General features: G+C 35.9%; 1 protein-coding gene across 6 annotated transcripts in view; it reads right to left on the bottom strand.

Moving 5' to 3' along the window:
* The window catches only part of LOC113781219 (protein NRT1/ PTR FAMILY 1.2-like), a 46,530-nt gene that overhangs the window by 18,277 nt on the left and 1,013 nt on the right, over nucleotides 1-27,240 (bottom strand). For 2 of the 6 annotated variants that reach the window (XM_027327115.1, XM_027327116.1), the window contains exon 1: nucleotides 13,950-14,431. In XM_027327115.1, coding sequence (XP_027182916.1) covers nucleotides 13,950-14,145 — 196 coding nt within the window. In that variant the 5' untranslated portion in view covers nucleotides 14,146-14,431. Of the gene's footprint in view, nucleotides 1-10,072; nucleotides 11,291-11,621; nucleotides 12,173-13,502; nucleotides 13,721-13,949; nucleotides 14,433-25,023; nucleotides 25,589-25,925; nucleotides 26,477-27,240 lie in introns of those variants that run through there. The other 4 variants (XM_027327112.1, XM_027327109.1, XM_027327111.1 and 1 more) reach the window with 4 other exon arrangements.

Here is a 27,240-nt window from a genome sequence, read left to right on the forward strand (position 1 = left end):
GAGGAACAAGTGAAAAAGCAAGAAATCAAGCTTCAAGAGTTGGTGGAATCTCTACATTCATCTCAATCTGAGCAACAACAACTTAAGAGCGATCTAAAAATGGAATTGGAAAAGAACAATAAAAGAATGGAGAATCAGGCAAATCCATGGCTAAAAGCACTAGATTCAGAACACTAGAGGAACAAGTGAAAAAGCAAGAAATCAAGCTTCAAGAGTTGGTGGAATCTCTACATTCATCTCAATCTGAGCAACAACAACTTAAGAGCGATCTAAAAATGGAATTGGAAAAGAACAATAAAAGAATGGAGAATCTTTTGACAGGAATGGAGCAGAACTTCAGCAAGTTTTTGGAACAGAAATTCAACACACTTTTGTCTAAGATGACTCCTGGGAAGGACAAGATAACGGAAGGAGAAGGAAGAATGATGGTGGATCAGAAGCCAATTCTGCCTACACCTCCAGCTCATCAGAGATTGCAAGCTGAAGGAGAACAACAGAAATCCGTCAAAAGAGATTGGGATAAGTATCACCTTCCAAATCCTCCTAAGATAGATTTACAGTTGTTTACTGGGGAAAATCCTAGGGATTGGTTGCGTAAATGTAACAAATATTTTCTGAACTATCAAATTCCGGAAGACCGGAAGGTTGAAGTAATAGAAATGTATTTAGAAGGAAAGGCTGATAAGTGGTTCCAAGGTATAAAAATTGAGAAACTTGGATTATGTTGGGTAGAATTTGGAGAGCTATTATGCAAGAGGTTTACTGACAGTATTTGCAAGGATGTAATGGAAGAATTTAACAAATTACAATAAGAAGGCAGTATTGAAGAATATCAAGAGAAATTTGAAGAACTGAAACCCTTGATGTTGATCAAGAATCGGAATCTTGATAAAAGCTACTTCATTTCTAGTTTCATCAGTAGCTTAAGGGAGGAAATCAAGCCTATGATTAGAATGTTGAAGCCTACTACATTAACTGAAGCTTATGAGTTGTCTCAGTGGCAGGATTATTCACTTAAAGTGAAGAATAAGAACTCCAGAGAAAGTTCCAAACAGTTGGTGGAAAGTAGATTTGGACTGACAAAAGGAAATGCATCAACTCTAGGCAGTAACAAGATCAGCACAAGATTCCTGCCACTGAGGATTCCTGTCAATAATACTTTCAAACCTCCTAGATTCAGCACAAGATCTCATGAGGATACCAAAGAATTGAGGAAAATCTCAGCACAGGAGATGAATATAGAATGAGTAAGGGACTGTGTTTCAAATGTGGGGAAAGATATGGAATAAGTCACTAGTGTAAGGTAGGACATGCAAACTGTATGATACTAGAATAGGAGGAGGATGCTACTTTGAAAGATGCGTTAGGAGAGCAGGATGTATAGACAAGAAATCATAGACAGACTATGGAATTATCCCTGCATGCCTTGTCTGATTCACTGAGAAGGAAGACAATTATACTGACAGGCATCCTAGATGGTGAATAGGTGTTGATACTGGTAGACACTGGTAGACACTGGAAGCTCAGACAGCTATATCAATAGTGAAATGGTCATTGGAATAGACATTAACTACAGATGGGTTGAACAGCCAATCTTTGTCATTATGAGGAATGGAGCAAGTGTATCTAGCAATGCTATCTATCCTAATGTACACTGGAGGATTAATCAAGACAGCTTCAAATTCAATCTAAAGGTGATGGAGTTAGGGGGATGGGATATAATATTGGGAATGGATTGGATGACACATTTCAGCCCTATCACATTTGATTTCCAACAACTTAGGATATCCTTGCATAATGAAGGAAATGAAATCCACTTGCATGGACAAGCAGAGGACTGTGATCTGGATTTGATCAGAGGGAAGGATCTGAGGACATTCATTGAATACAAGAGGCAAATGTGCATGGCATTGAACACTAAAAGTGAGGCAGAAGAAGGAACATAACCTATACCATAGGGAGTAGTGGAACTACTACAAGAATATGAAGATGTGCTCTAAACCCCAAGCTCCTTACCCCCAAGTAGAAATGTAGACCATGAGATACATCTCAAACTAGAGGCACAACCATTTAAATTGAAGCCTTACAGGTACCCTCACTGTCACAAAGAGGAAATAGAAAAATAGGTTGCTAAAATGCTTCAAAAAGCTATAGTCAAATACAGCAACAACCCCTTTGCTTCTCCTGTGTCATTGGTCACGAAGAAGGAAGGAACCTGGAGATTCTGTGTGGATTACAGGAAGTTGAATGAGATAACCATGAAGGACAGATTTTCAATACCTAATGTAGATGAATTACTGGATGAACTAGCTGGTTCTGTTTTCAAAACTAAGTTGGATCTCACAACAGGATACCACCAGATCAGGGTTAAACCCTAGGATACTTTCAATACAGCTTTTCAAACTCACTGTGGACACTTTGAGTTCCTAGTCATGCCTTTTGGACTCACAAATGCACTAGTAACATTCCAGTCACTGATGAATTAGGTATTCCAACCATATATGAGAAAATTTGTCTTGATTTTTTTTGATGATATACTGGTATATAGTCATACATTGGAAGTTCATATACAACACTTAAGGATTGTAATGAGTGTTTTAAGAAAACATCAATTCTATGCAAAAAAATCTAAGTGTGCATTTGCTCAGAAGAAGATTGATTACTTGGGGCAGACCATTACTGATAAAGGAGTCAGTATGGATTACCCTAAAATCAATAGCATTTTACAGTGGCCTGTACCTCAATTAGTGAAGGAATTAAGGGGTTTTTTTGGGTCTCACAGGTTATTGCAAGAGGTTTATAAAACATTATGGTCTTGTTTGTAAACCACTCACTGAATTGTTAAAGAAAGATAGCTTTAAATGGAATAGTCAGGCACAAGGCTCCTTTGAGCACTTAAAAAAGTTGATATGCTCAGCTCCAATTCTCCAGTTGCCAGACTTTAAGAAACCTTTCATAGTAGAGACAGATGCTAGTGAGGGAGAAATTGGAGTAGTATTAATGCAAGAAAAGCATCTCATTGCCTTTTTGAGCAAGGCATTATCAATCAAAAATTTGGGACCATTAGTTTAGGAGAAGGAACTCCTGGTTTTAGTAATTGGCAGTAACAAAATGAAGGCACTATCTAGTTGGGAGTCATTTCATTATAAAGACTGATCATCAATCACTAAAATATCTCTTGGATTAGAAACTGAACACTGCTATTCAGCATAAATGGATGACTAAGTTGTTAGGGTTGGATTATGAGATACAGTATAAGAAAGGAGCTGAAAATCAGGTGGCAGATGCATTATCCAAGAGACATGAAGCTGCATCCAAGATGGAACTTAGATCCTGTTTGGCAATTACATCTGTTAAACCTGGATGGATTGAGGAGTTGCAGAAAAGCTATGAAGGTGACCTATACTGTCAAAATATTATGAGCCAACTAATATTGGATCCCAATTCCCATGTTGACTACACTCGATTGGATGGGATCCTAAAGTATCAAGGTAAAATTTATGTGGGAAGTGCCAACAGCATCAAGAGCCAACTAATTCAGACATTGCATGACTCAGCAATAGGAGGTCACTCAGGTCAGAGGAACTGTTGGCAGAAGTTTAAGACTCTATTCTACTAGCCAGGAATGAAGCAGGAAGTAATATCCTATGTGCAGAGCTGTGATATTTGTCAAAGGAACAAGTTTGAACATGTTTCTTACCCTAGATTGTTACAACCAATTCCAGTACCTAAACAAGCATGGCTCCGTATCTTTATGGATTTTATTGAGAGACTGCCTAAGTCACAGGGGTATAATGCTATCCTGGTGGTGATTGACAGATTCACCAAGTTTGGTCACTTCATCATGCTTACTCACCCTTTCACAGCTAGAAATGTTGTTCAGGTCTTCCTAGACCATATCTACAAGCTACATGGTTTACCAGATCTATCGTAACTGATAGGGACAAGATATTCACCAGTGGGTTTTGGAAGGAACTTTTTAAAATAGTAGGAATAGAGCTACATTATTCATCCTCTTATCATCCCCAAACTGACGACCAGAGTGAGAGATTAAATCAATGTGTAGAAAATTACTTGAGATGCATGACAGGGGAATTTCCTTCGCAATGGAGTAAATGGTTATCACTGGCTGAGTGGTGGTATAATTCCACTTATCATTCTAGTCTTGACATGACCCTCTTTGAAGCTCTTTTTGGGTACAAACCCACACCACTACCACTAGGACCTTATCTAGACTCAGTAGTACCTGCAGTATCCAATATGGTTCAAGAAAGAAACAGAATCTCAAGTTGTATCAGGGAACATTTAGCAAAGGCTCAGCAGAGAATGAAATACTATGCAGATCAACACAGGACTAAGAGAAACTTTTCTATGGGTGACTAGGTATTTTTAAAGCTGCAACCATACAGGCAGCAGACTGTGGTTGTAAGGAAGTGCCTCAATTTGTCAGCCAAATATTACGGGCCATTTCAGGTAGAGGAAAAGATTGGAGAAATAGCCTACAAACTAAAACTTCCAGCAGATGCAAGACCGCACCCTCTATTTCATGTTTCATTGTTAAAGAATAAACTGGGGTTATTATAGAGCAGTTCATCTAAGCTACCAGAGTTGGACGAACATGATCAGTGTCCATTGAAACTAGAAACTATCTTGAAGAGAAGAGTTATCATGCGAGAGGGGAAACCTGTCATCCAGTTCTTGATCAAATGGAATCATTTGAGCTATGACAAAACATCATGGGATGACAAGTCTTTTATTGAAAATCAGTTCCCTGACTTCTAGACTTGAGAACAAGTCTGATTTCATGGAGAGGAATTGTTAGGATGTGGGGGTAATTGGATCAGGAAATTAGCCAGTGAATTGGGGAAGGCAAAAACGATGTAGTTTTGATTAGCAATGATTTAAAAGATAGCTAAGTTAGTTAGAGGCTGACTAATAGAATTTGTAGTAAAAGGTGGGGCCCACGTGCTACCCTCAACAGATTTGGTAATAACAAATTCATTTTCCTTTCTCTCTCTATCATTCTCCCTCTTCCTCGTCTCTTTCTTCTTAATCCTTCTTCCCTCCAATTTCTAGAAGTACCATATGCATGGTTAATTGGTAAACTTCACCTTCATTCATAACATAGTTTCCCTACGGTAGTCAAGCCATTACCTCTATGTTTGCTCCTTTCTTGAACTCTTTGTATTTATTTTTGGATTATTAATAACAATTGTTGGTGTATTATATACATACTCCTCTCATGTGAAACTTTACCACTATCAATTATAGTAATTAAAATTGAGCCACATGTTAAAATTCAATAAAGAAAGGAAGCAAAAATTTTAATATTAAGAACTTGGCATAATAGAGAGGTATTTTTATCTCTCAAGGGGTTAACCGACACAAAGAATAGTTAGGGAAAGTCCAAGTCAGGTCTCAATCGAGTATTGATGGAAATAGGCCATAGTAGTAGCAAAATTGTCCAATGGCAGTACCTCCTAAGATGCATGGTCCCTTTGATCATTTGAAAGACAGCTATACCATTAGTTTGCTTAAAGGGACATTCGACCGAACACGTGATCCGTTAAACTGGAAACTACTACAACTTGAACGGTTTGGATATCAGAACGTTAAGGTTTTGAGTTTAAATTCTTCTTCATTTTTGTTTCTTAAATTCCATTTTTCTTTGCTGAAGAAAAATATTTAGAGAACTACCACAATCTGAAAACTTAAGGATTCCAACAACTTATGCATAATTTGGATTAGTTACTAGTACAAATTCTCTTCGTAAAAGAGTAGAACAATTGCTAAATTGCTAACTGAACTCGGAACTAGACCTGAAGCCTATGTGAGCTTTCAAATTTATGTGTATCAGCCTACACTAGATTTTTTGGACATGTAAGTAGAAAGAATCAAAACATCGAATGCACAGAAAATTTAGAAATCTGCACTCCGGACAAGTGTTTACTAGAAAACAAGTTAGGGAAGTTTAGAAGGAGAGGTCACTTTTTGTTGTTAGCAATATCTACACATCAATTGTGAAAATGACCAAAACATCTATAGTATATTTCTATGCCTTTGTGCGTATTTCTGTACTCACACATGAAGAAAACCATTTGGTTGTCAAGAGTGAAGAGTAGAAGAAACATAAATAGAAGGTTCCTTTTGGCTCCAAAAACAAAGAGTTTATTTTTTTTAATTTAAAATATTCTTAATCACTCTCTTTCTTATTGTGGAACTGTTTTATGTTACCTTATCCTGTGAGCTATTAGTAGGATTTTCTACAGGAAGGAATTTTAGTAATCATATGGTTAAGGTTTCACCCACAGATATATCAAAATGAAGACTTGTTCAGTCAATAAAAACTTATTTAAGAATTTATGGTGCTAATAATCTCGGAACAAACAATATAATTAGATTTTTGCCGTACCGTAATATAATTATATCTACTCTCCTAATTTTCACTTTCAATGTAACAAATGTCAGCCCTTACCTATAAAATATTAATATGAAATGCTAAAATGTATTTTCATTTCCAAATTGCCATCATGTGGCTTATAGGTAATTGATGTAACTAATTCAACGAAAAAAATAACTTGAAAATGCACCAAATAGTTGAAAAAAAAATTATAACCAAATATCATGTACGGCAGGCTAAAAGAGTTAATAGGCTGTAACAAACAGTAGAGAGAAACGATATCAAATTGTTGATGGTTGAAATACGTAGGTTCACAAGAAATTGAAATAACAAATTTGACTTTAAAAGGGCTTGAAAATAAAAAAAAAAAAAAAAAAGGGGGAGAAAAGTATATTCCATCAGCAGTGATGTAGTAGGCCACATGATCACATTTTAGCAGTTTGTGAAAATGAATGTCTTAATTATTAATATCTTAAGGTCATCTTATTTCCTTTTTATTGTATTTTCCAAAGTCCTTCAATTGAATTTAGTTGAGTTTATGAGTATACAAGGGTAATTTGCAAAAGAAAATGCCTTTTAGCAAAGTGAAATTGTAAAAAAACCTCAAGGAAAGCTTCTGAAATTATCCCTTATTGGTATTACAAGTAATAAAATGGCATTTCTGTAATTGATTGAAGACTATTAATATTAGTTACAAGATAACCAACAAGTCTGGTTATAAATTAAAATGCACTGTTATGGATGCTGAAACTGTCCTACGTACATTACATTACTTCTTATTCATTTGGTGGAAAGGATCATGATCTGAAACGAAGCCAAGTACAAGAAGATGGCTGTGCAAGTGGGAAGCACGGTTAGTTGTGGGGCAAATCTTTCTTCAATTGAGTTAAATCAGCGTTCGACAAAGCCAATTTCTGTAAGCATCATATTATGATGCCGAATGTCCTAATCGAGTATTGGAAGAGGCAACATTAATTTGTGGCAAGATTAATCTGAAACTGCTTTCTTTGGAATAGCATGTATGTTGGTAGCAACATTTGTAGCTGACAGGTTGTCGAGGCCTGTACAATAATAAAAATAAACCTAATTGTCAGTTAAAGTAGCCAAAACCCGATTCCAAGTACTGGAGCAGGGACTCTAAGTGTGCAATGAGTTACTTGATTCACCCTATTCCCGAAGAGTTTGCTTGATCCGATATACCGGAATGGGATGGCTTTTTTCCACAACTAATTATGAATTTGCAGACAGGGCAAGTAGGGTCGTATCCTCAGGGACTGGGAATATTTGTCTCTTTAGAAACCCAAAGTAACACAGGGGGTGTTTTTGTATAACAGATGACAATTAAAACAATTCAACTAAAAATAAAATAGGCAACTAAAAATTAAACGGCAATTTACTAAAATCAAGGCAATAATAATTAAATGTCTAGTCATGAAATAACCTCAGCAATGGTTCATCTAATTGATCATCGATGCACAAGCAGTTCCAATTATTTATTAATAAATAGGTTATAACTACCAAGCAAGCGATGGCAGTCAACCCCTCCTTACTGTGTCGGTGATTAAGGTACGCCCGTTAATCACTGCTCTAATTGGGAAATAATCCTAGATACGTCCATAAGATTTAATTCCCCAATTGCCTTACGTATTAGAGGAGCTCTATTCTAACCAAATAACACACTACCAGGGTTATTTCAGATTAGCCCGCGTATTCCCCTGACACAAATCTAATCGTGCCAGTTGTCACTATTTCAAGGCAATTAAACAATTATGGATTTAATGCCCTAATTGACAATAGATTATCAAGTTAACTAATTATTCGAATCCAAGACAATCAATTAATTCAATAATCACAAGTACTGCAATCAAGGAATATGTGAATACCAATAAATAAAAGGAAAGAATAAAATTAAATCGATCTCACAATTTTTAGGCAAACTAAAACCTCCGTTGTTCCTTGATTAGAGTGAGGACATGAGTTCATGTTTGATGCGAAAAATCCACACAAAATTGAAGAAAAAGCTGCGGCCATTGTCTCGGAAATTTGGAGAATTCAATTCGCTCCAATCAAGAAAAGATAGCAAAGTTACAAGAGGTGATCCTTTGTTTCACTTCGGATGACATACGAAAAAGGAAAAGAGATTACTAAGAGCTAATGGGGAAGAAAAGTCAAGCTCTCCTAATTGCCCTGACATGCGCAGGAGAGATCCTACTGAGAAGCATGAAAGGAAAAATCAAAAGCTAACTCCCTAAGTAGTGCTGGTTCTTTGCCACTCGCTTTTCATTCTACTCCCTGAAATAAATCCAAGTTACGAAAAGTGAGTAGAATCTAATAATTAATTCACATCAGATCAGATAGGAGGAAAAATTAATAATAAAATAGCAACCTATCAGTAGCAATATATAATTAATTTTTTTCCCCTGCAGAAAAATGACATGCCTGTAATCGTGATGGTGCAGGAGACATGACACCTTTTTTTTTTTGGGGTTAGGGACAAGGCACCTTGTGCTTTCCCGATTTAACACAAAGTTGTTGGATGTTGATGTAATTGATACACAAGCACATAAAAGTGTAAAAATTTGTATTGAGCAAATTTTACTAAGAAAATGAGGTTGAAGATGATGATCATGAGGCGTATTTGATGTTATCCTTAAGATGTTATTTGTTCCAGCTACATAAAGTATTTGCTACAATTTATGGCAAATTACCTGTAAAATACAATAAGATTTAGAGAAACTTGATAGCAAATTTCAAGTTTTCTTTTACAAAGAAAAGATCAAGAGTTTTTTTATTTGCCAATACTTGTCATTTTTATAATAAAAGACTTAACTCAAGAGTCACAAATTAATCAGCCACTGTCTTTGATGTTTATGGGCGTTAAGAGACAGCAATTAAGTTCCATTAATGGATAGAAAATGCCAAAAATGTTTCAGAAATGTTTTTTAGCTTTTAAGAAGAATCCACAAACGGACCACTTCCCATAGCTGCGGATCCGGTCACAAATCCACTGTGTTGACTGACCTTTTTGTTTAGATATATCCAAAAAATTTTACTGTCTTCATTTCAACAAGTCTTATTCCTATTTCATTTCACAAACTATTCCAACAGTAGACTTCATATTATACGTTGTGATAATGTGATGGAATGGACACATGGGCTCCAAAAGAAATTTGGGTCTATGACATTTACGTACCATCGTTTTGGTTTGGCAAAGGACAATAATAGGGCGACAGAACCACTGAGCCAAGCCACCAGGAGGGTTCAAACTTTTAGTAATTGCTGAACTAATTTTCTATCCTTTAGTAATTGTTTTGAAATGGACTCAAAAAACGGAAGAATAGATAGAGTTTCATAGTCAAACATGTGAAATTGAGTTGGATACTTGGATCTCAACAATACTGAATGAAACTACTGTAATTTAAAATAAATTCAGATTTAGATTCCTTTTTTTTTTTTCAGCTAAGTAGGGGATTTTAGATTCTTTTACGTGTAAGGAATCGTGGGCTTCATCAAGGGATTGGAGTTTGGGGCTTTTGTGAATTCTTGGAATTTAGGGGCTGGACAGTGGTTTGTCAGGAGACCTCTTGTCTGGGGTTGCTCAGCCTGTGGTTGCGGTGCTGGCGAGGGAAGAAGGCCTTGAGCAGTTGACTGTAACATAAAGATTTTCCTTGGGCAAATTATGGACCAACCCTCCAGGTTCGACCAAATTATTAATCTGTTCAATTTTCTGTGGAGTCCGCAATAATTTGTTGCGAAAAACTAGTCTAGTCTAGGGGGGTATTTCCAGCCACAAAAGGGAAATTACCAAGGTAGATTGTTCCTCTACTACAGGTCCCCGGCTGCCAGACATCATTGCATGCATCCAGATATAGTAAGTTGGATGACAGCTTTTACAGCAACGACATTGTTGGATCAACTGATATTCTTGACTCCCAGGTTTCTGCAGGTGTACTGAATTACTGATCACGATACAACTTGTCTAGGTTTCACCTACTAATTACAGCAATGAAAGACCTCTAGTTCTAGTCATCCTGTTCATGAAAAGTTGTCTCTTTCTTATCTTCTTTGCCAGGACCATAAGCCTTGTTGCAAATGAGGAAATAAATCATGTTAAGCATACTTAAGCCAGCAAGCACCCAGTAGTAATAATCATAGTGACCCTTATTGACATTGGTCGAAATCCAGCTTTCTTTTCCTCCCAGTTTCGAGAGTTTGTCGATGGCGTTCATAAGAAAACTTGAAACAAGATTTGCCGCAGATATCCCAAGTAAGGAAAGAGTGGAAGATATACTTGACATGCTTCTTGGAAACTCGGAATAATAGAACTCATTCTGTGCAGTTGCACTTGCAGCTGCTGCAGCGCCGATCAGGAAAAACTGGGGAAGAAGCCAAAGTACTGACATGTCCACCACTGCATCTGAATCATCTGAATATCCTTCCCTGATAGCCAGACTACGTCGTTTAAGCTCCACTGTTGCTGCCACTATCATGCCTAGAAAAGACAGGGCCATTCCAATTCCCATTCTTTCCCTTGTGGAGAGATGAACAGGTCTCCCCAAAATTCTTGATGCAACAGGCAGGATTATCTGAAGATAAAGAGGTATCCATAGTACTGCACCAACAACGCCAAACATACTACAAGAACCTGCTGGCATTTCAAAGTTTGGACCAAATTTTCGGTTCATGGACTTTGCTTGAAATACAGAAAATGAGCTCTGGCTGCTATTTACTGACATTATCATTCCTGTGGACCATAAGGGGATCACTTCGAGAATCGACTTCAGGTCCTCAACTTGATTTACTGTGCAAAGACTCCAGGGATCTGCTGCTGTTCCATCTGTTGTCAAGTCTCTCTCAGGATCTATGATGATGCAAGCTTTATTTAAGAACCTGGAAGACAAATTATTGAAGCTTCCATGAGAGAAATATTATTGTTTAAATGACCTAATAGGAACTTCTCTCTTGAATGTTCAAACTCCAAATGACTTTAAAGAAAAACACTCAGACTCAAAAAATGCTTTTACAAATTGTTGAATTCGCCACCACATGAAAAATAAAATAGGATTAATTGCAAACCAATTATAGCTACCAAGTACAGGCAACCTTGTATAATCAAAATAAGTTGCCAAGAACTTGAAATTATTCATATATGTGAATAAAGAAAGAAATACAGAACATTAAGATCAAAGGGACACTACTGTGAGGATTAAAATACACTCACCTTAGTTTTTCACTTGGAAGACAAATTGCTGGACGCCTGTGGTGATGGTACAGCATTTTCGGGCATTCTGTTGACAATTCTATATGCCGTTTCCTATAAGAGGCTACAGCCACTTGAAGCATTTCGACAATTAAACTTGATTTAGCCTTCAACTTGACATATAAGTGCGAAGCCAGGGAGAATGACAGAGTTGACAACAACATGAGCATGACTGGAATGCCAAAACCAAGTTGCCATCCCAAGTTGTCTTGTACGTAGACAATGCAAGTAAAAGCAATTAAGATAGAAATTGTGCATAACGCATAGTACCAGCTGAAATAGGACTCCAGAACCCGTCCATTGTTCTGCCCACCTGCTTTTTGTAACTGATCAGCACCAAAAGCTAAGGATGAAGACACAATTCCTCCAAATCCAATAGACGTGAGTCCAAGACAAGAACACAAGAGAAAGAGTTGAAAACTTGTCGCACAGCTACAGTTGTTATCCGATTCATAACATGGAGGCGGCTTTGCTTGTGGAATCATAGTTGTTAGCCATAAAAGAGCCATTCCCTTCAATCAAAGTACAAACTCATTTTAGATGATTCCGTTAAAATCAGAAATAATATAGTCAATTTGAAGAACTGAATAATGCACCCCTCTGTATTACTGGTCAGTAGTGCAATTCTTTCTGGCAGCAGCATGACTACTTCCGTGCATCAACAAGTGAAGCCTAAAAGAAAGATGCAGAGGATTTAAACTTCTTTTAAGTTTTACTAGTGTGATGTGCAACAAATTATCTTCTAAAAGTCAGGGGTTCTTTTTCAGTTTTCTTCACTGCACATGAAAGATCAATGGAGCAGGATTTGTAACTGAAAATTAAAATATAAAGCTGTTGTGTGTGTGAAGAAACTAATGGCCTGAATTTTGGGATGACATCATGCCATATATATATGATTGGAATCCTCTTCAGAAAAAAATGATGGTTATGTAAAATGAGAGTTGCTAGAAAGCAGAATTAGACAAGAATTGTAAAACATGCCTTTTCTGCAATTTTTTTCACCAGTTTCGTATGTAAACATGTTGGTTCTTAATTGAAATGATCATGATTCTAACCACGGGGTCGGAACAGATAAAATTTTGTCGCTGCATGAAGATACAAAGTCAGAAATGATGTATTTTTCTGACAAAAAAAAAGCATCTGACACCGGCAGGAGAATGATTTACACCACCCTTAAGCAACAATGATGAAATTTTAAAGTACACCCCAACTTCCCCTTCTCACAAGATCATTTGAATATTCTGGTATTTTTTTTTGGTGGCAAGTGTATTATAAAAAAGCTACTGTATCCGTTGGACTTGCCAGTAATTGACATCGAATTTCTCGCAAGAGTATTCGAAATAAATGCCATGGAAAAGAGACTGATGTTTCTAACTCTTAACCACAATTTTCTCTAGAAATTTAGCTATATTCTGGGAGAAACCTGATAGATTCAAAAAATGATATGAGAAAGCCTTTCCTCCTTCAACTATGTGATCCTGTACAGAATTGAAATTTCGTGACACATGCCTAATTACACCTCCATTTCAGCAATCTGCAGGATAGTTGCTTAGCTTCTAGATTATAGTCTGGATGCCAAAACTAAAATACTCACAACTAAACAAAGCATTTTTAAATGTTCTTTGATCCATCCTGGCCGCCAGATTGTAAATCAAAGAAAAAAGCCAGGGATACTTTATAAAATTCGTCCATTTTCACAGTACAATCTGAAGTTGAAAATGACAGGATGGATGAAAATGCAAGAAACCGGAACAAACAGCTTCTTGTGCTATGAAAAATTAAACATAATCAAAATAAATATTAACTACTGAAAACACTGAAGTGTGTAAATGGGGTATTTACCAGAAGACTAATAGCACAACCAAATAAGATCATCCGAAATCGACCCAGAAATGAATCTGCAACTATAGCACCAAGAAGGGGCATCAAATTTGTTGCTGCTGACCAAAGAAAGATTATGTTGGACCCAGTAGCCATGTTCAAATGATACTCTCTTGTCAAGTACAGAATCATGTTAGGCTGTAGCCCATAGCTTGCCACCTGTGCAAAAGCCTCATTTGCTGCCCCCGGAAAACAACCATTAAAACACAGAACGGTCAATTCTTAGAAGAAAATTTCACTGAAACTTTCCTCAATAAACTTCAATTAAACAAAGGCACGTAGAATGAGAATCAGATATAGCCAGTTTAATAAGAGTCGTTTGTTTCTTGTTTTCAAAGTGAGGTTTCAGTCCTCACCGTCCCCCTTTCCACCCCACCCCTTCTACAAATTCAAAGGAAAAGAAGTTACCTAAAATGAATGGCATGGTTCTGAAGCCACCCTTTGCTGAAAAACAGTCATGATCATCGTTAAGTAAAGGCTTTGTAGTCATACTTTCTTGTTCATCATCAGCAGAATTCTCCGTCATGCATGTAGGGACTTCTACTTCTTCTACTGCAATAATATGTGTCGAGTATTTTGATCTTGATTCTCGTCCAACAACCATACTGAGCACACTGGAAAACAATTACTAATATTTTATATGAACAATTTCATACTAAGCATACGACCTAAGCCACTGATGCAGACTACAAGATAATCCACCTTCTTCCGCTAGATTTTGCAGCTCCATAGCATTAGACAGAGGAGAAAGAACAATGAGTGGACTTGCATTAAAATCTCAAGTACTTGATTTTTTAAGGTTCGAAAGGTTAAACTCCAATGGGCTGGGGGAGTAAGATTGAATTACTGAATCCCAGCTACATGCCCTCACTAATGTACGGTGTGGTCTTTTTGTTGCACATGACGGATTAGGTGGAGATGGATTTGACTTGCAATCGAATGGATGAAATTGATGGTTGGACACAATTTCTAGGGATTGCAAATTTATTGTCTTTTTGCTTGTTATTGCGTTGGTGTTCCTCTGTGTTGTGTTTACATTGTATTGTACAATTATACTTATTGTGCGAGTATTTATATATATTGTACATATAATGAGAATTAGTGATCATAGAAGCCCCTAATACTTAGCTATAAACAAATTATTTTTTTGTTATCAACACACAGAGTATTTTAACTTTTTGTTGGACTAATCTCTCTGCGCTTGTGCACCCAATCTCACAAAGATACACAAGCGATAGAGAGGTGATTCGAACACGCGATCTCGAGACCTAACAAGATTATTTCGAAACTATCTGAGTCAATCCAAGGGGCAACTATAAACAAATTACCTTGTAGTGTTTTCGATGGAGGATGCATTTGGATTTGAACTTCAAATCTCTTATCCAAGCAAGTGAAGAAATTTGTATATCTAATAATTAGTTTTGACCAATGATAGTATTTCAAATAAGAATTTAGATCTCATTAATTATATGTTCAATACAATTCAAATAAGCAGTAGAGTTTTTGTTTGTCAAGATTCAAATTGGTCAAGGACGCAGTTGCTCCTGACGATAACAAAATTTCCCTTCATATCTCTTCATTTCTCCAATAATTTACATCTTTTCTTACTACAGTGAGTAGTGTACAGCTACACCGCCGCCCCCGCTGCCGGTACCAGCGTCTCCTGTGGCCTGAACCGATGCCACCATTTGGCGTTGCCGGCGAGATTGGCTCTAGAAAGAGAAAATGACTCGTTCATTTTATCGTGTCATTTGAACACTCCGAACTTGTTTAGAAGTTTGTGTAATGCCTTGATCGAGAGGAGTGATTGAAGGAAACTGGTTGTGGTGGAAGGCAGCAGATAAGGTTGGGAAAGAAGATTCCTGACATGAGTGCTGGTGACTTTTTTTTGTTTGGATATGAAATTATTTAAAATAATTACTATGACAATTTTATAATATAATTTTATAATATGATATATATATGAGATAGAAAGATGATTAAAAAGATAAAAAAATATATTAAAATTTGCATTCGGAAAGTAAGCAAATTATTATTTTTTTTCAAATCACTCCTGTCTAGGGATGTACGCGAGCCGAGCTACTCGCGAGTAGCTCGGTCAACGACTCGGCTCGAACTCGGGTTGACCGAGTTCGAGCCGAGTTTCGAGTAACTCGAATGAAAATCGAGTCGAGTTTCGAGTCGAAATAGCCCAGCTCGAGTCGAGTCGAGTAGCTCGACGAGCCGGAGTTATTTAAATAATATATTTATAATTTAAATAATATATATGTATTATAATTATAAAATGACCATTATGGGTATAAGTTATATGAAATTTACAATATATCCTTCTTTATAATAAAATCCTATAATGGCAAAAAAGTAATAACATAATTGTAAAAAGACCTAAAATGAAAAAAATTTCGAGCCTCGAGTATCGAGTCAAGCCTCGAGCCTAAAGGAAATTTTTCGAGTCGAGTCTCGAGTATCGATTTTTTGGGCTCGCTCGAGCTCGAGTCGAGCTCGAGCTTTGGTGTATATGAGTCGAGTCGAGCACGAGTATAGCAATACTCGAGCTCGACTCGGCTCGATTACACCCCTACTCCTGTCCAAACAAACTTTTCAAATCACTACTATTTGTATGTATAGGCAAAAGTTTCTGGATTTGATATTATTTAGAATTTTATGGGTTGTTGTTCTTTATCTTTACAGATTTGAGTTTTTGGACTTTTGTATTAATTTTCCTTTTTAATCATTATCTGAATTGTGGTTTTTGTATAATTTTTTGGACATTTATTGTAGAAGGAATGAAAAGGAAAATGAGAGAAAAAACTAATAACTTTTATTAAGATGAGTGACGTGGCTCCATAGAAACCATAAAGGTCTATATGTGGGCCATGAACCGATGCATCCAAGTATTTGTACTTTACATTTGGGTCAACGCAATAAGTAACTTGCCAAATTTATCTTTAGACGTGGAACATACAACGGGTCCATAACTCATTCCGGCCAAAATTGGCTTGAAAAGGTTATGTTAGGGATTAAAATCGCTGATTTTTATTTTGAAGGACTAAATTTTTATAATAGTGGTGTGTGAGGGACGATCAATTTAATTTTCCAGAAATCAATGGCATGCATAACCTTAGCATAAACTTAATATATGTTACCTTGAAATTGCAGAAATCAATGGCAAATAATTGTTTAAGAATGGAAATTGTAGGTTAATTTTCTTATCTCAAGCAATCTGGACAAATCTTTGTGATAGTTCAAGAAATAAAGTGGGATTAAGTTAAACTGGGGTTTAATTGGAAATTCAAACTGTGTTAATTGAAATTTGAGGAAAATAATGGCAAATTCTTGTGGCCAAGTGAAAATATTGTTTAAGATTGCAAAAATTCTTACAGCTTAGTTTTTTGACGTCAAGAAGTTGGACAAATTTTTGTTATGGATCAAAAAATAAAGTAGGGTTAAGTATTTAAATGTAAATGAGTTAATAAATATGACAATGTGTTTTAAAGTGTTTAGATGTAGAGGGGCACCCCATACCCTTAAATCGGACAGCTCCTTAGATTATGGCAATAGCTTTATTCAATTTTTTAGCCTAAGAGTTTTAGCTTGAATGACTTAATAGTCAAGCAGAAGCCAAATTGATTTAAGTTGATATTTCCTTGTATATTCAACTTAAATTTAAACACTCACATGAATAATCCCTGGCATATACACCCTCACATAGTACATTTTCACATTTTTAAAAATTTAACACCTTAGTCCTCTTTTAATTTGAATTAATTAACATAATATAAAAGGGAAAAAGATGAAAGATCTTCCAAAACATATGAAATGAATAAATAAATGCAGAATCATATCTATGTGTGTATATATTTATCATCAATTGCATCATATATTTTCACATTTTTAAAAGTTTAACACCTAAGTCCTCTTTTATTTAAAATAAATTAACACAACGTCAAACGGTAAAAGATGAAACAAGATGAAAGATCTTTCAAAATACATGAAACAAATAAATGAAAGATCATCAATTGCATCATTTATTTGTGCCTTTGTGAAAGTGACAACTTCACTTGTATTTGCTTAGTTACATGTATATATGCATTAAACTCCATAGAAAAGCGTATTTAGAATTTTAGAAATAATTTCACAATTTATGGATGGCCAAAATAAAATTAAGAAAATGTTACTAGTTGAGTAAAATTATGAAGGGGGAGGGAGGGATAGATTAATTGGTTCGAAAAAAAAGAAGTGTAAGTGAGAAGTCCCTCGTTCGAACCCTAACACTCACACTACAAATAAATAAATAAGTACAACTATGAATCACTCTACAGTGAACTAGTGGATGCTGGGTATTGGATTATGAGGAAGTGGGCTAATGAAGGGTGGTACCAAGAGATGGTACAGATAGGGAACGGGTTTCAATTATTTTCGGGATCATAATTTAATTGCAGAGATTATAACAAATCATTCATCAACACGGAACACAAACACACGAAAAATGAAATTAATGGGCTATTGTTGAAAGAGAAAAAGGGACGAATTTGGGTTATACTATTATGTCTGTTACGAACTAGAATCAAATATCTTCATTTGGTTTCATTTTTGTTTGATTTACAAGTATTGGTGATGGTTTGTCACCAAGATTAGTTTCTCTATTCCTAACGCCATTGGAGTATGGGGTTACTCTTGGCATAGGCAGCAATAGTGGTTGGCCAAGTTCTTTTCTGTTCAAGGAAGGTGATAGGCGATAGGTAGTAACTTCATAATTTGAGGTGTTAGATTAGTCAATAAACAAAATATAGTGTTAATTTGGGGTGGAAAGCTTTTTGAGGGTATTTTAGTTGGTAGTAGTGGTTATAATCGATTTGTAGGCAAAGTGATTTGGGTAGAGTTTGAGATTTTGATAATGCCGAAATCGATAGAATTTGGGGCTTAAGTTGGAGTGCAATTTTGGTAAATTTTGGGATTTTAGTGATGCCAAATTGATAGAATTTGGGGATTAAGTTGGAATTTGCTTGAACAGGTTGATGAGGTTTTGGGTTTACAATTATCGTGGAACATAGCAAGTCTGGATGAATGTGTTTGTTAACTCTTTTTTTTTTTTTTTAAAATTGATCACTAAAACCTTTTTTCACTTTCTTTTGATGTATGATATTGCATAAGGGCATTTTATGATACTTAAGTATAATTCTAACATGATGGGTCTATACTGTTACTTAAACAGTAAAAGTAAGGGAGGTTAGTGTGATTTTCTAAATTTGGGGGAGCTGAGTGAAATTGTTAGAAACCTCAAGGGGGGTTTATGAAATTATCCCTATTTTTTTCTTTGCCTTTATAAAGATAATCCATTGTTGGTGTATTCCCTAATATACATACTCCTCTCTTGTGAAACTTTACCACTATCAATTATAGTAATTAAAATTGAGCCACATGTTAAAATTCAATAAAGAAAGGAAGTAAAAATTTTAATATTAAGAACTTGGCATAATAGAGAGGTATTTTTATCTCTCAAGGGGTTAAGTGACAAAAAAAAAAGTTAGGAAAAGCCAGGACAGGATATACCTCAGAGAGATAAATTAAAAATAACCCTTGAATTAAATCAATGCTGAGCAAAATCAATAAAGCAGATCGAGATGCTGATTTCAAACAAGGAAAGTCTAAGTATTGATGGAAATAGGCCATAGTAGTGGCAAGATTGTCAAAATGGCGGTACACGCATGGTCCCTTTGACCACTATATTATTAGTTTGCTTAAAGGGACATTCCACCAAACACACTTACCCGTCAAACCGAAAACTACTACAACTTGTGCCAAAGCATTGTGCCAAAGCAGTCCCTGATCTAGTAAGATTTGTGTACCTGCTAATTCCAAATACAACTTCTTTAGGCTCCTCTTCCCCTGAGTATAGGATAGATAGGTAATACAATAGTTGTCGTTTCCGGAAAAAAAAAAAAAAAAAAAAAAAAACGTTAAGGGTTTGAGTTCAAATTTTTGGTTTTTTTTTTAATTTTCATTTCTTAAATTTCATCTTTCTTTTGATAAAGAAAAAATATTCAGAGAACTACTACAATCTGAAAACTTAAGGATTCTAGCAACTTATGCATAATTTAGACTAGTTACTAGTACAAATTCTCTTGGTAAAAGAGTCGAACAATTGCTAAATTGCTAACTGGACTCGGAGCTAGACCTGAAGCCTATGCGAGCTTTCAAATTTATGTGTATCAGCTTACACTATTTTTTGGACATGTAAGTAGAAAGAATCAAAACATCGAATACACAGAAAATTTAGAAATCTGCACTCCGGACAAGTGCTTACTAGAAAACAAGTTAGGGAAGTTTAGAAGGAGAGGTCACTTTTAATTGTTAGCAATATCTACACATCAATTGTGAAAATGACCAAAACATCTATAGTATATTTCTATGCCTTTGTGCGTATTTCTGTTCTCACACGCGAAAATGACCAAAAGATATATAGTCTATTTCTATGCCCTTATGTGTATTTCTGTACTCACACATGAAGAAAACCATTTGGTTGTCAAGAGTGAAGAGTAGAAGAAACATAAATAGAAGGTTCCTTTTGGCTCCAAAAACAAAGAGTTTATTTTTTTTAATTTAAAATATTCTTAATCACTCTCTTTCTTATTGTGGAACTGTTTTATGTTACCTTATCCTGTAAGCTATTAGTAGGATTTTCTACAGGAAGGAATTTTAGTAATCATATGGTTAAGGTTTCACCCACAGATATATCAAAATGAAGACTTGTTCAGTCAATAAAAACTTATTTAAGAATTTATGGTGCTAATAATCTCGGAACAAACAATATAATTAGATTTTTGCCGTACCGTAATATAATTATATCTACTCTCCTAATTTTCACTTTCAATGAAACAAATGTCAGCCCTTACCTATAAAATATTAATATGAAATGCTAAAATGTATTTTCATTTCCAAATTGCCATCATATGGCTTATAGGTAATTGATGTAACTAATTCAACGAAAAAAATAACTTGAAAATGCACCAAATAGTTGAAAAAAAATTATAACCAAAAATCATGTACGGCAGGCTAAAAGAGTTAATAGGCTGTAACAAACAGTAGAGAGAAACGATATCAAATTGTTGATGGTTGAAATACGTAGGTTCACAAGAAATTGAAATAGCAAATTTGACTTTAAAAGGGCTTGAAATTTAAAAAAAAAAAAAAAAAAAAAGGGAGAAAAGTATATTCCATTAACAGTGATGTAGTAGGCCACATGATCACATTTTAGCAGTTTGTGAAAATGAATGTCTTAATTATTAATATCTTAAGGTCATCTTATTTCCTTTTCATTTTATTTTCCAAGTTCTTCATTTGAGTTTAGTTGGGTTTATGAGTATACAAGGGTAATTTGCAAAAGAAAATGCCTTTTAGCAAAGTGAAATTGTAAAAAAACCTCAAGGAAGGCTCCTAAAATTATCCCTTATTGGTATTACAAGTAATAAAATGGCATTTCTGTAATTAATTGAAGACAATTAGTATTAGTTACAAGATAACCAACAAGTCTGGTTATAAATTATAATGCACTGTTATGGATGCTGAAACTGTCCTACGTACATTACATTACTTCTTATTCATTTGGAGGAAAGGATCTGAAACGAAGCCAAGTACAAGAAGATGGCTGTGCAAGTGGGAAGCACGGTTAGTTGTGGGGCAAATCTTTCTTCAATTGAGTTAAATCAGCGTTCGACAAAGCCAATTTCTGTAAGCATCATATTATGATGCCGAATGTCCTAATCGAGTATTGGAAGAGGCAACATTAATTTGTGGCAAGATTAATCTGAAACTGCTTTCTTTGGAATAGCATGTACGTTGGTAGCAACATTTGTAGCAATATATAATTAATTTTTTTCCCCTGCAGAAAAATGACATGCCTGTAATCGTGATGGTGCAGGAGACATGACACCTTTTTTTTTTTGGGGTTAGGGACAAGGCACCTTGTGCTTTCCAGATTTAACACAAAGATGTTGGATGTTGATGTAATTGATACACAAGCACATAAAAGTGCAAAAATTTGTATTGAACAAATTTTACTAAGAAAATGAGGTTAAAGATGATGATCTTGAGGCGTATTTGATGTTATCCTTAAGATGTTATTTGTTCCAACTACATAAAGTATTTGCTACAATTTATGGCAAATTATTATCTCTAAAATATAATAAGATGTAGAGAAACTTGATAGCAAATTTCAAGTTTTCTTTTACAAACAAAAGATCAAGATTTTTTTTATTTGCCAATACTTGTCATTTTTATAGGAAAAAATACCTATGAATGTCCATTGGATACTCAAATTCATAAGAATTTGGATATAGAGTTACTTTTTCAGCCCCAAAAGGGTATGGATCTGGATTTGGATCTAACTAAATTAAATGGATCTGAAACTGAATTAAAAGGATCCAACCCAGACCCTACCCATTGACATGCTTAATTGTGATAATGTGATGGAATGGACACATGGGCTCCAAATGAAATTTGGGTTTATGACATTTGCGTACTATCGTTTTTATTTGGCAAAGGACAATAATTGTGTGACAGACGCTCTAACGGGCGCGATGCCCACTGGGTGCTGAGCATCCATTTCTATTTTCTTTTTTCATAGCTTTCCATTTCTTTTGTTGTTCCAAGTAGGGCTGCAAACGAATCGAGCCGCTCGCGAGCGGCTCGAGTCAAGCTCGAGTCGAGCTCGTTATTAATCGAGCTCGAGTCGAGCTCGAGCCGGCTCGAGTCGAACTCGAGCTCGAGCTCGAGCTCAAAATATTAAGCTCGTTAGCTCGCGAGCCGGCTCGCGAGCTTGGGTATATATATATATTTTTTTTTATTTTTATTTTTATTTAATAATAAAATTACGTATATTATATATATATTTTTTATTTTTTATTTTTATAGTAAAATTACGTATATATCCTTAATATTTTATTATTTATTAAGAAAAAAATATTATTTTATTTATTTTTTTAAAATAAAATAATTATTTTTTATTTTTTTTCGAACTCGAGCTCGAGCTCGAAATTTGCCGGCTCGTCGAGCTCGAGCTCGAGCTCGAGCTTGGTAAAATTTAGTCGAGGCTCGGCTCGATTAGCTCAAAGCTCGACTCGGCTCGGCTCGTTTGCAGCCCTAGTTCCAAGTAAAGCCGCCAGTGGCAAAAGCTGCGAAGGTTCTGTTCAATCAAAGCCATTGCCAGAAACCACCGTCAAGCATCAAAGATGTCAAGTACGGATCTGACTTCTATGGATAGTTGGGAACAGGGGCAGGAACGTTAATCCTTGAAAAATGACACATGTTAAAGTATATATTTGCTATTTGTCATTTGCAATTAAGGAAAACGTTAAAACTAATAAATATAGTAAATTTTACTTAGAAAAGGTAATTGATAAGTTAGTTTAACTAGGATTTTTATGTCTAAATAAAATGTTAAAATAAAATATTTTACTTAGGGAGGCTTTTTGATAAGTTAGTATAACAAAATATTTTTCTAACTAAAATATAGTGATTTAAACATTTGAACTAAACAAACTAAAAACTATTAAATTGCATTAATTGAATTGATTAAATAGTAAAATAATTCAAGAATATATGTCATATTATTAGAAATCTTTTAGAAAACATGGACTAATAAATCTCTAGTATAATAGATTTCCACGTATTTATCCCATTACAATCTACACACAACTTTCAACTTTTTACTCTTCTTATGCTTTGGTCCAAACCGTTTCCTCCTACCCATTCATTCATGGGTTAATTCCACTTTGTCCCCCCAAACTTTGGACGATTATCCACTTAAATCCCTAAACTTCAAAATGGGACATTTAAGTCCCTAAATTTATAAATACCTCCCACTTAAGTCCCTGAACTTATAAAATGGGACACTTAAATCCCTAAACCCTTATAAAATGGGACACTTCGACCACCAACGGCATTCAGGATTTGTTAATAATTTTCCTTAAGTGGGAAGTATTTATAAGTTTAGGGACTTAAGTGTCCCATTTTGAAATTTAGGGACTTAAGTGGGTAATCGTCCAAAGTTTGGGGGGACAAAGTGGAATTAACCCTTCATTCATGCTTGTCCAACTTCCACTACCACTATTTTCCGCAGGTGGCCCATTCATTCATGCTTGTCCAACTTCTCACACCTGTGTCGCCCGTATTGTGCTCCTACGGTAGGAACGGTCAATGCGTTCCTACCATAAAGGGCAGTTGTCAGCTTTACCTTTTCAATTGTCGCAGACATTATTATTTCTAGCCTCATATTTCACTGGCTTTTGATCAAAAGACATCCACACCCAAAAGCACCTAGCAACCATGTCAAAGCCAGTCATCATCAAAAAATTGTAGTACTAATTTTCTATCTTTTAGTAATTGTTTTGAAATGGACTCAAAAAACGGAAGAATAGATAGAGTTTCATAGTCAAACATGTGAAATTGAGTTGGATACTTGGATCTCAACAATACTGAATGAAACTACTGTAATTTAAAACAAATTCAGATTTAGATTCTTTATTTTTTTTTCCTTTCAGCTAAGCAGGGGATTTTAGATTCTTTTAGGTGTCAGGAATCGTGGGCTTCACCAAGGGATTGGAGTTTAGGGCTTTTGTGAATTCTTGGAATGGTTTGTCAGCAGACCTCTTGACGGGGGTCGCTCAGCCTGTGGTTGAAGTAACTAAGATGTTGTAGTATTTCACTTAGATGGTACGAGGAACCGGACAAAGCAGGTAACAAGTTATGGACTGAGATAGAATAAGTTATAGGACGAGATCTGTAACTATTGCCCAAGTTATGGACTGTAACATGAAGATTTTCCTTTGGCAAATTATGGACCAACCCTCCAGGTTCGACCAAATTATTAATCTGTTCAATTTTCTGTGGAGTCAGCAATACTTTGTTGCCAAAAACTAGTCTAGTCTAGGGGAGTATTTCCAGCCACAAAAGGGAAATCACCAAGAAAGATTGTTCCTCTACTACAGTTCCCGGCTGCCAGACATCTGTGCATGCATCCAGATATAGTAAGTTGGATGACAGCTTTTACAGTAACGACATTGTTGGATCAACTGATATTCTTGACTCCCAGGTTTCTGCAGGTGTACTGAATTACTGATCACGATACAACTTGTCTAGGTTTCACCTACTATATTACAGCAATGAAAGACCTCTAGTTCTAGTCATCCTGTTCATGAAAAGTTGTCTCTTTCTTATCTTCTTTGCCAGGACCATAAGCCTTGTTGCAAATGAGGAAATAAATCATGTTAAGCATACTTAAGCCAGCAAGCACCCAGTAGTAATAATCATAGTGACCCTTATTGACATTGGTCGAAATCCAGCTTTCTTTTCCTCCCAGTTTCGAGAGTTTGTCGATGGCGTTCATAAGAAAACTTGAAACAAGATTTGCCGCAGATATCCCAAGTAAGGAAAGAGTGGAAGATATACTTGACATGCTTCTTGGAAACTCGGAATAATAGAACTCATTCTGTGCAACCATATTTGCAATTGCGCCAGCGCCGATCAGGAAAGATGGGGGAAGAAGCCAAAGTAATGACATGTCCACCACTGCATCTGAATCATCTGAATATCCTTCCCTGATAGCCAGGCTACGTCGTTTAAGCTCCACTGTTGCTGCCACTATCATGCCTACAAAAGAAAGGGCCATTCCAATTCCCATTCTTTCCCTTGTCGAGAGATGAACAGGTCTCCCCAAAATTCTTGATGCAACAGGCAGGATTATCTGAAGATAAAAAGGTATCCATAGTACTGCACCGACAACGGCAAACATACTACAAGAACCAGCTGGCATTTCAAAGTTCGGACCAAATTTTCGGTTCATGGACTTTGCTTGAAGTACAGAAAATGAGAGCTGGCTGTTATTTACTGACATTATCATTCCTGCGGACCATAAGGGGATCACTCTGAGAATCGACTTCAGGTCCTCAACTTGATTTACTGTGCAAAGACTCCAGGGATCTGCCGCTGTTCCATCTGTTGTCAAGTCTTTCTCAGGATCTAGGATGATGCAAGCTTTGTTTAAGAACCTGGAAGACAAATTATTGAAGCTTCCATAAGAGAAATATTGTTTAAATGACCAACTAGGAACTTCTCTCTTGAATGTTCAAACTCCGAATGACTTTAAAGAGAAATTCTCAGACTCAAAAAATGCTTTTACAAATTGTTGAATTGGCCACCACATGAAAAATAAAATAGGATTAATTGCAAACCAATTATAGCTACCAAATACAGGCAACCTTGCATAATCAAAATAAGTTGCTAAGAACTTGAAATTATTCATATATATATGAATCAAGAAAGAAATACAGCCCTAGCCTGCGAGCGGAGCTAATCATTTTGGATAAGAGCAAATTAAGATCACACCTTAGTTTTTCACTTGGAAGACAAATTGATGGACCCCTGTGGTGATGGCACAGCAATTTTGAGCTCTCTGTTGACAATTCTATATGCCGTTTCCTATAAGAGGCTACAGCCACTTGAAGCATTTCGACAATTAAACTTGATTTAGCCTTCAACTTGACATATAAGTGCGAAGCCAGGGAGAATGACAGAGTTGACAACAACATGAGCATGACTGGAATGCCAAAACCAACTTGCCATCCCAAGCTTTCTTGTGCGTAGACAATGCAAGTATAAGCAATTAAAAGAGAAATTGTGGATAACGCATAGTACCAGCTGAAATAGGACTCCAGAACCCGTCCATTGTTGTGGCCACCTGCTTTTTGTAACTGATCAGCACCAAAAGCTAAGGATGAAGACCTAATTCCTCCCAATCCAATAGACGTGAGTCCAAAACAAGAACACAAGAGAAAGAGTTGAAAACTTGTCGCAGAGCTACAACTTTTATTCGATTCATGACATGGAGGCGGCTTTACTTGTGGAATCATAGCTGTTAGCCACAAAAGAGCCATTCCCTTCAATCAAAGTAGAAACTCATTTTCAGATGATTCCATTAAAATTAGAAATAATATAGTAAATTTGAATGCACCCCTCTGTATTACTGGTCAGTAGTGTAATTTTTTCTTGCAGCAGCACGACTACTTCGGTGCATCAACAAGTGAAGCCTTAAAGAAAGATGCAGAGAATTTAAATTTCTTTAAGTTTTACTAGTGTGATGTGCAACAAATTATCTTCTAAAAGTCAGGGGTTCTTTTTCAGTTTTCTTCACTGCACATGAAATATCGATGGAGCAGGATTTGTAACTGAAAAATATAAAGCTGCTGTGTGCGTGAAGAAACTAATGGCCTGCATTTTCGGATGACATCATGCCATGTATGATTGGAATCCTCTCAAAAAAAAAACAAGAAGAAGATGATTATGGAGTTCCATTCCAAAAGTTCAGAAAGAGCTAATATAAAATGAGAGTTGCTGGAAGCAGAATTAGACAAGAAAGTCTAAAACATGCCTTTTCTGCAATTTGTTTCACCAGTTTCCTATGTGAACATGTTGGTTCTTAATTGAAATGATCAATTATGGTTCTAAACACAGGGTCAGAACAGATAAAATTTTGTCACTGCATGAAGATAAAAAGTGAGAAATGATGTATTTTTCAGACAAAAAAAAGGATCTGACAGCGGCAGGAAAATGACTTACACCACTCTTAAGCAACAATGATGTAATCTTAAAGAGCACCCCAACTCCTCCTCCTCACAAGATCATTAAGCATTTTTAAATGTTC

The sequence above is a fragment of the Coffea eugenioides genome, chromosome 8 (genome assembly GCF_003713205.1).
Source record: "Coffea eugenioides isolate CCC68of chromosome 8, Ceug_1.0, whole genome shotgun sequence".
Taxonomy (NCBI): domain Eukaryota; kingdom Viridiplantae; phylum Streptophyta; class Magnoliopsida; order Gentianales; family Rubiaceae; genus Coffea; species Coffea eugenioides.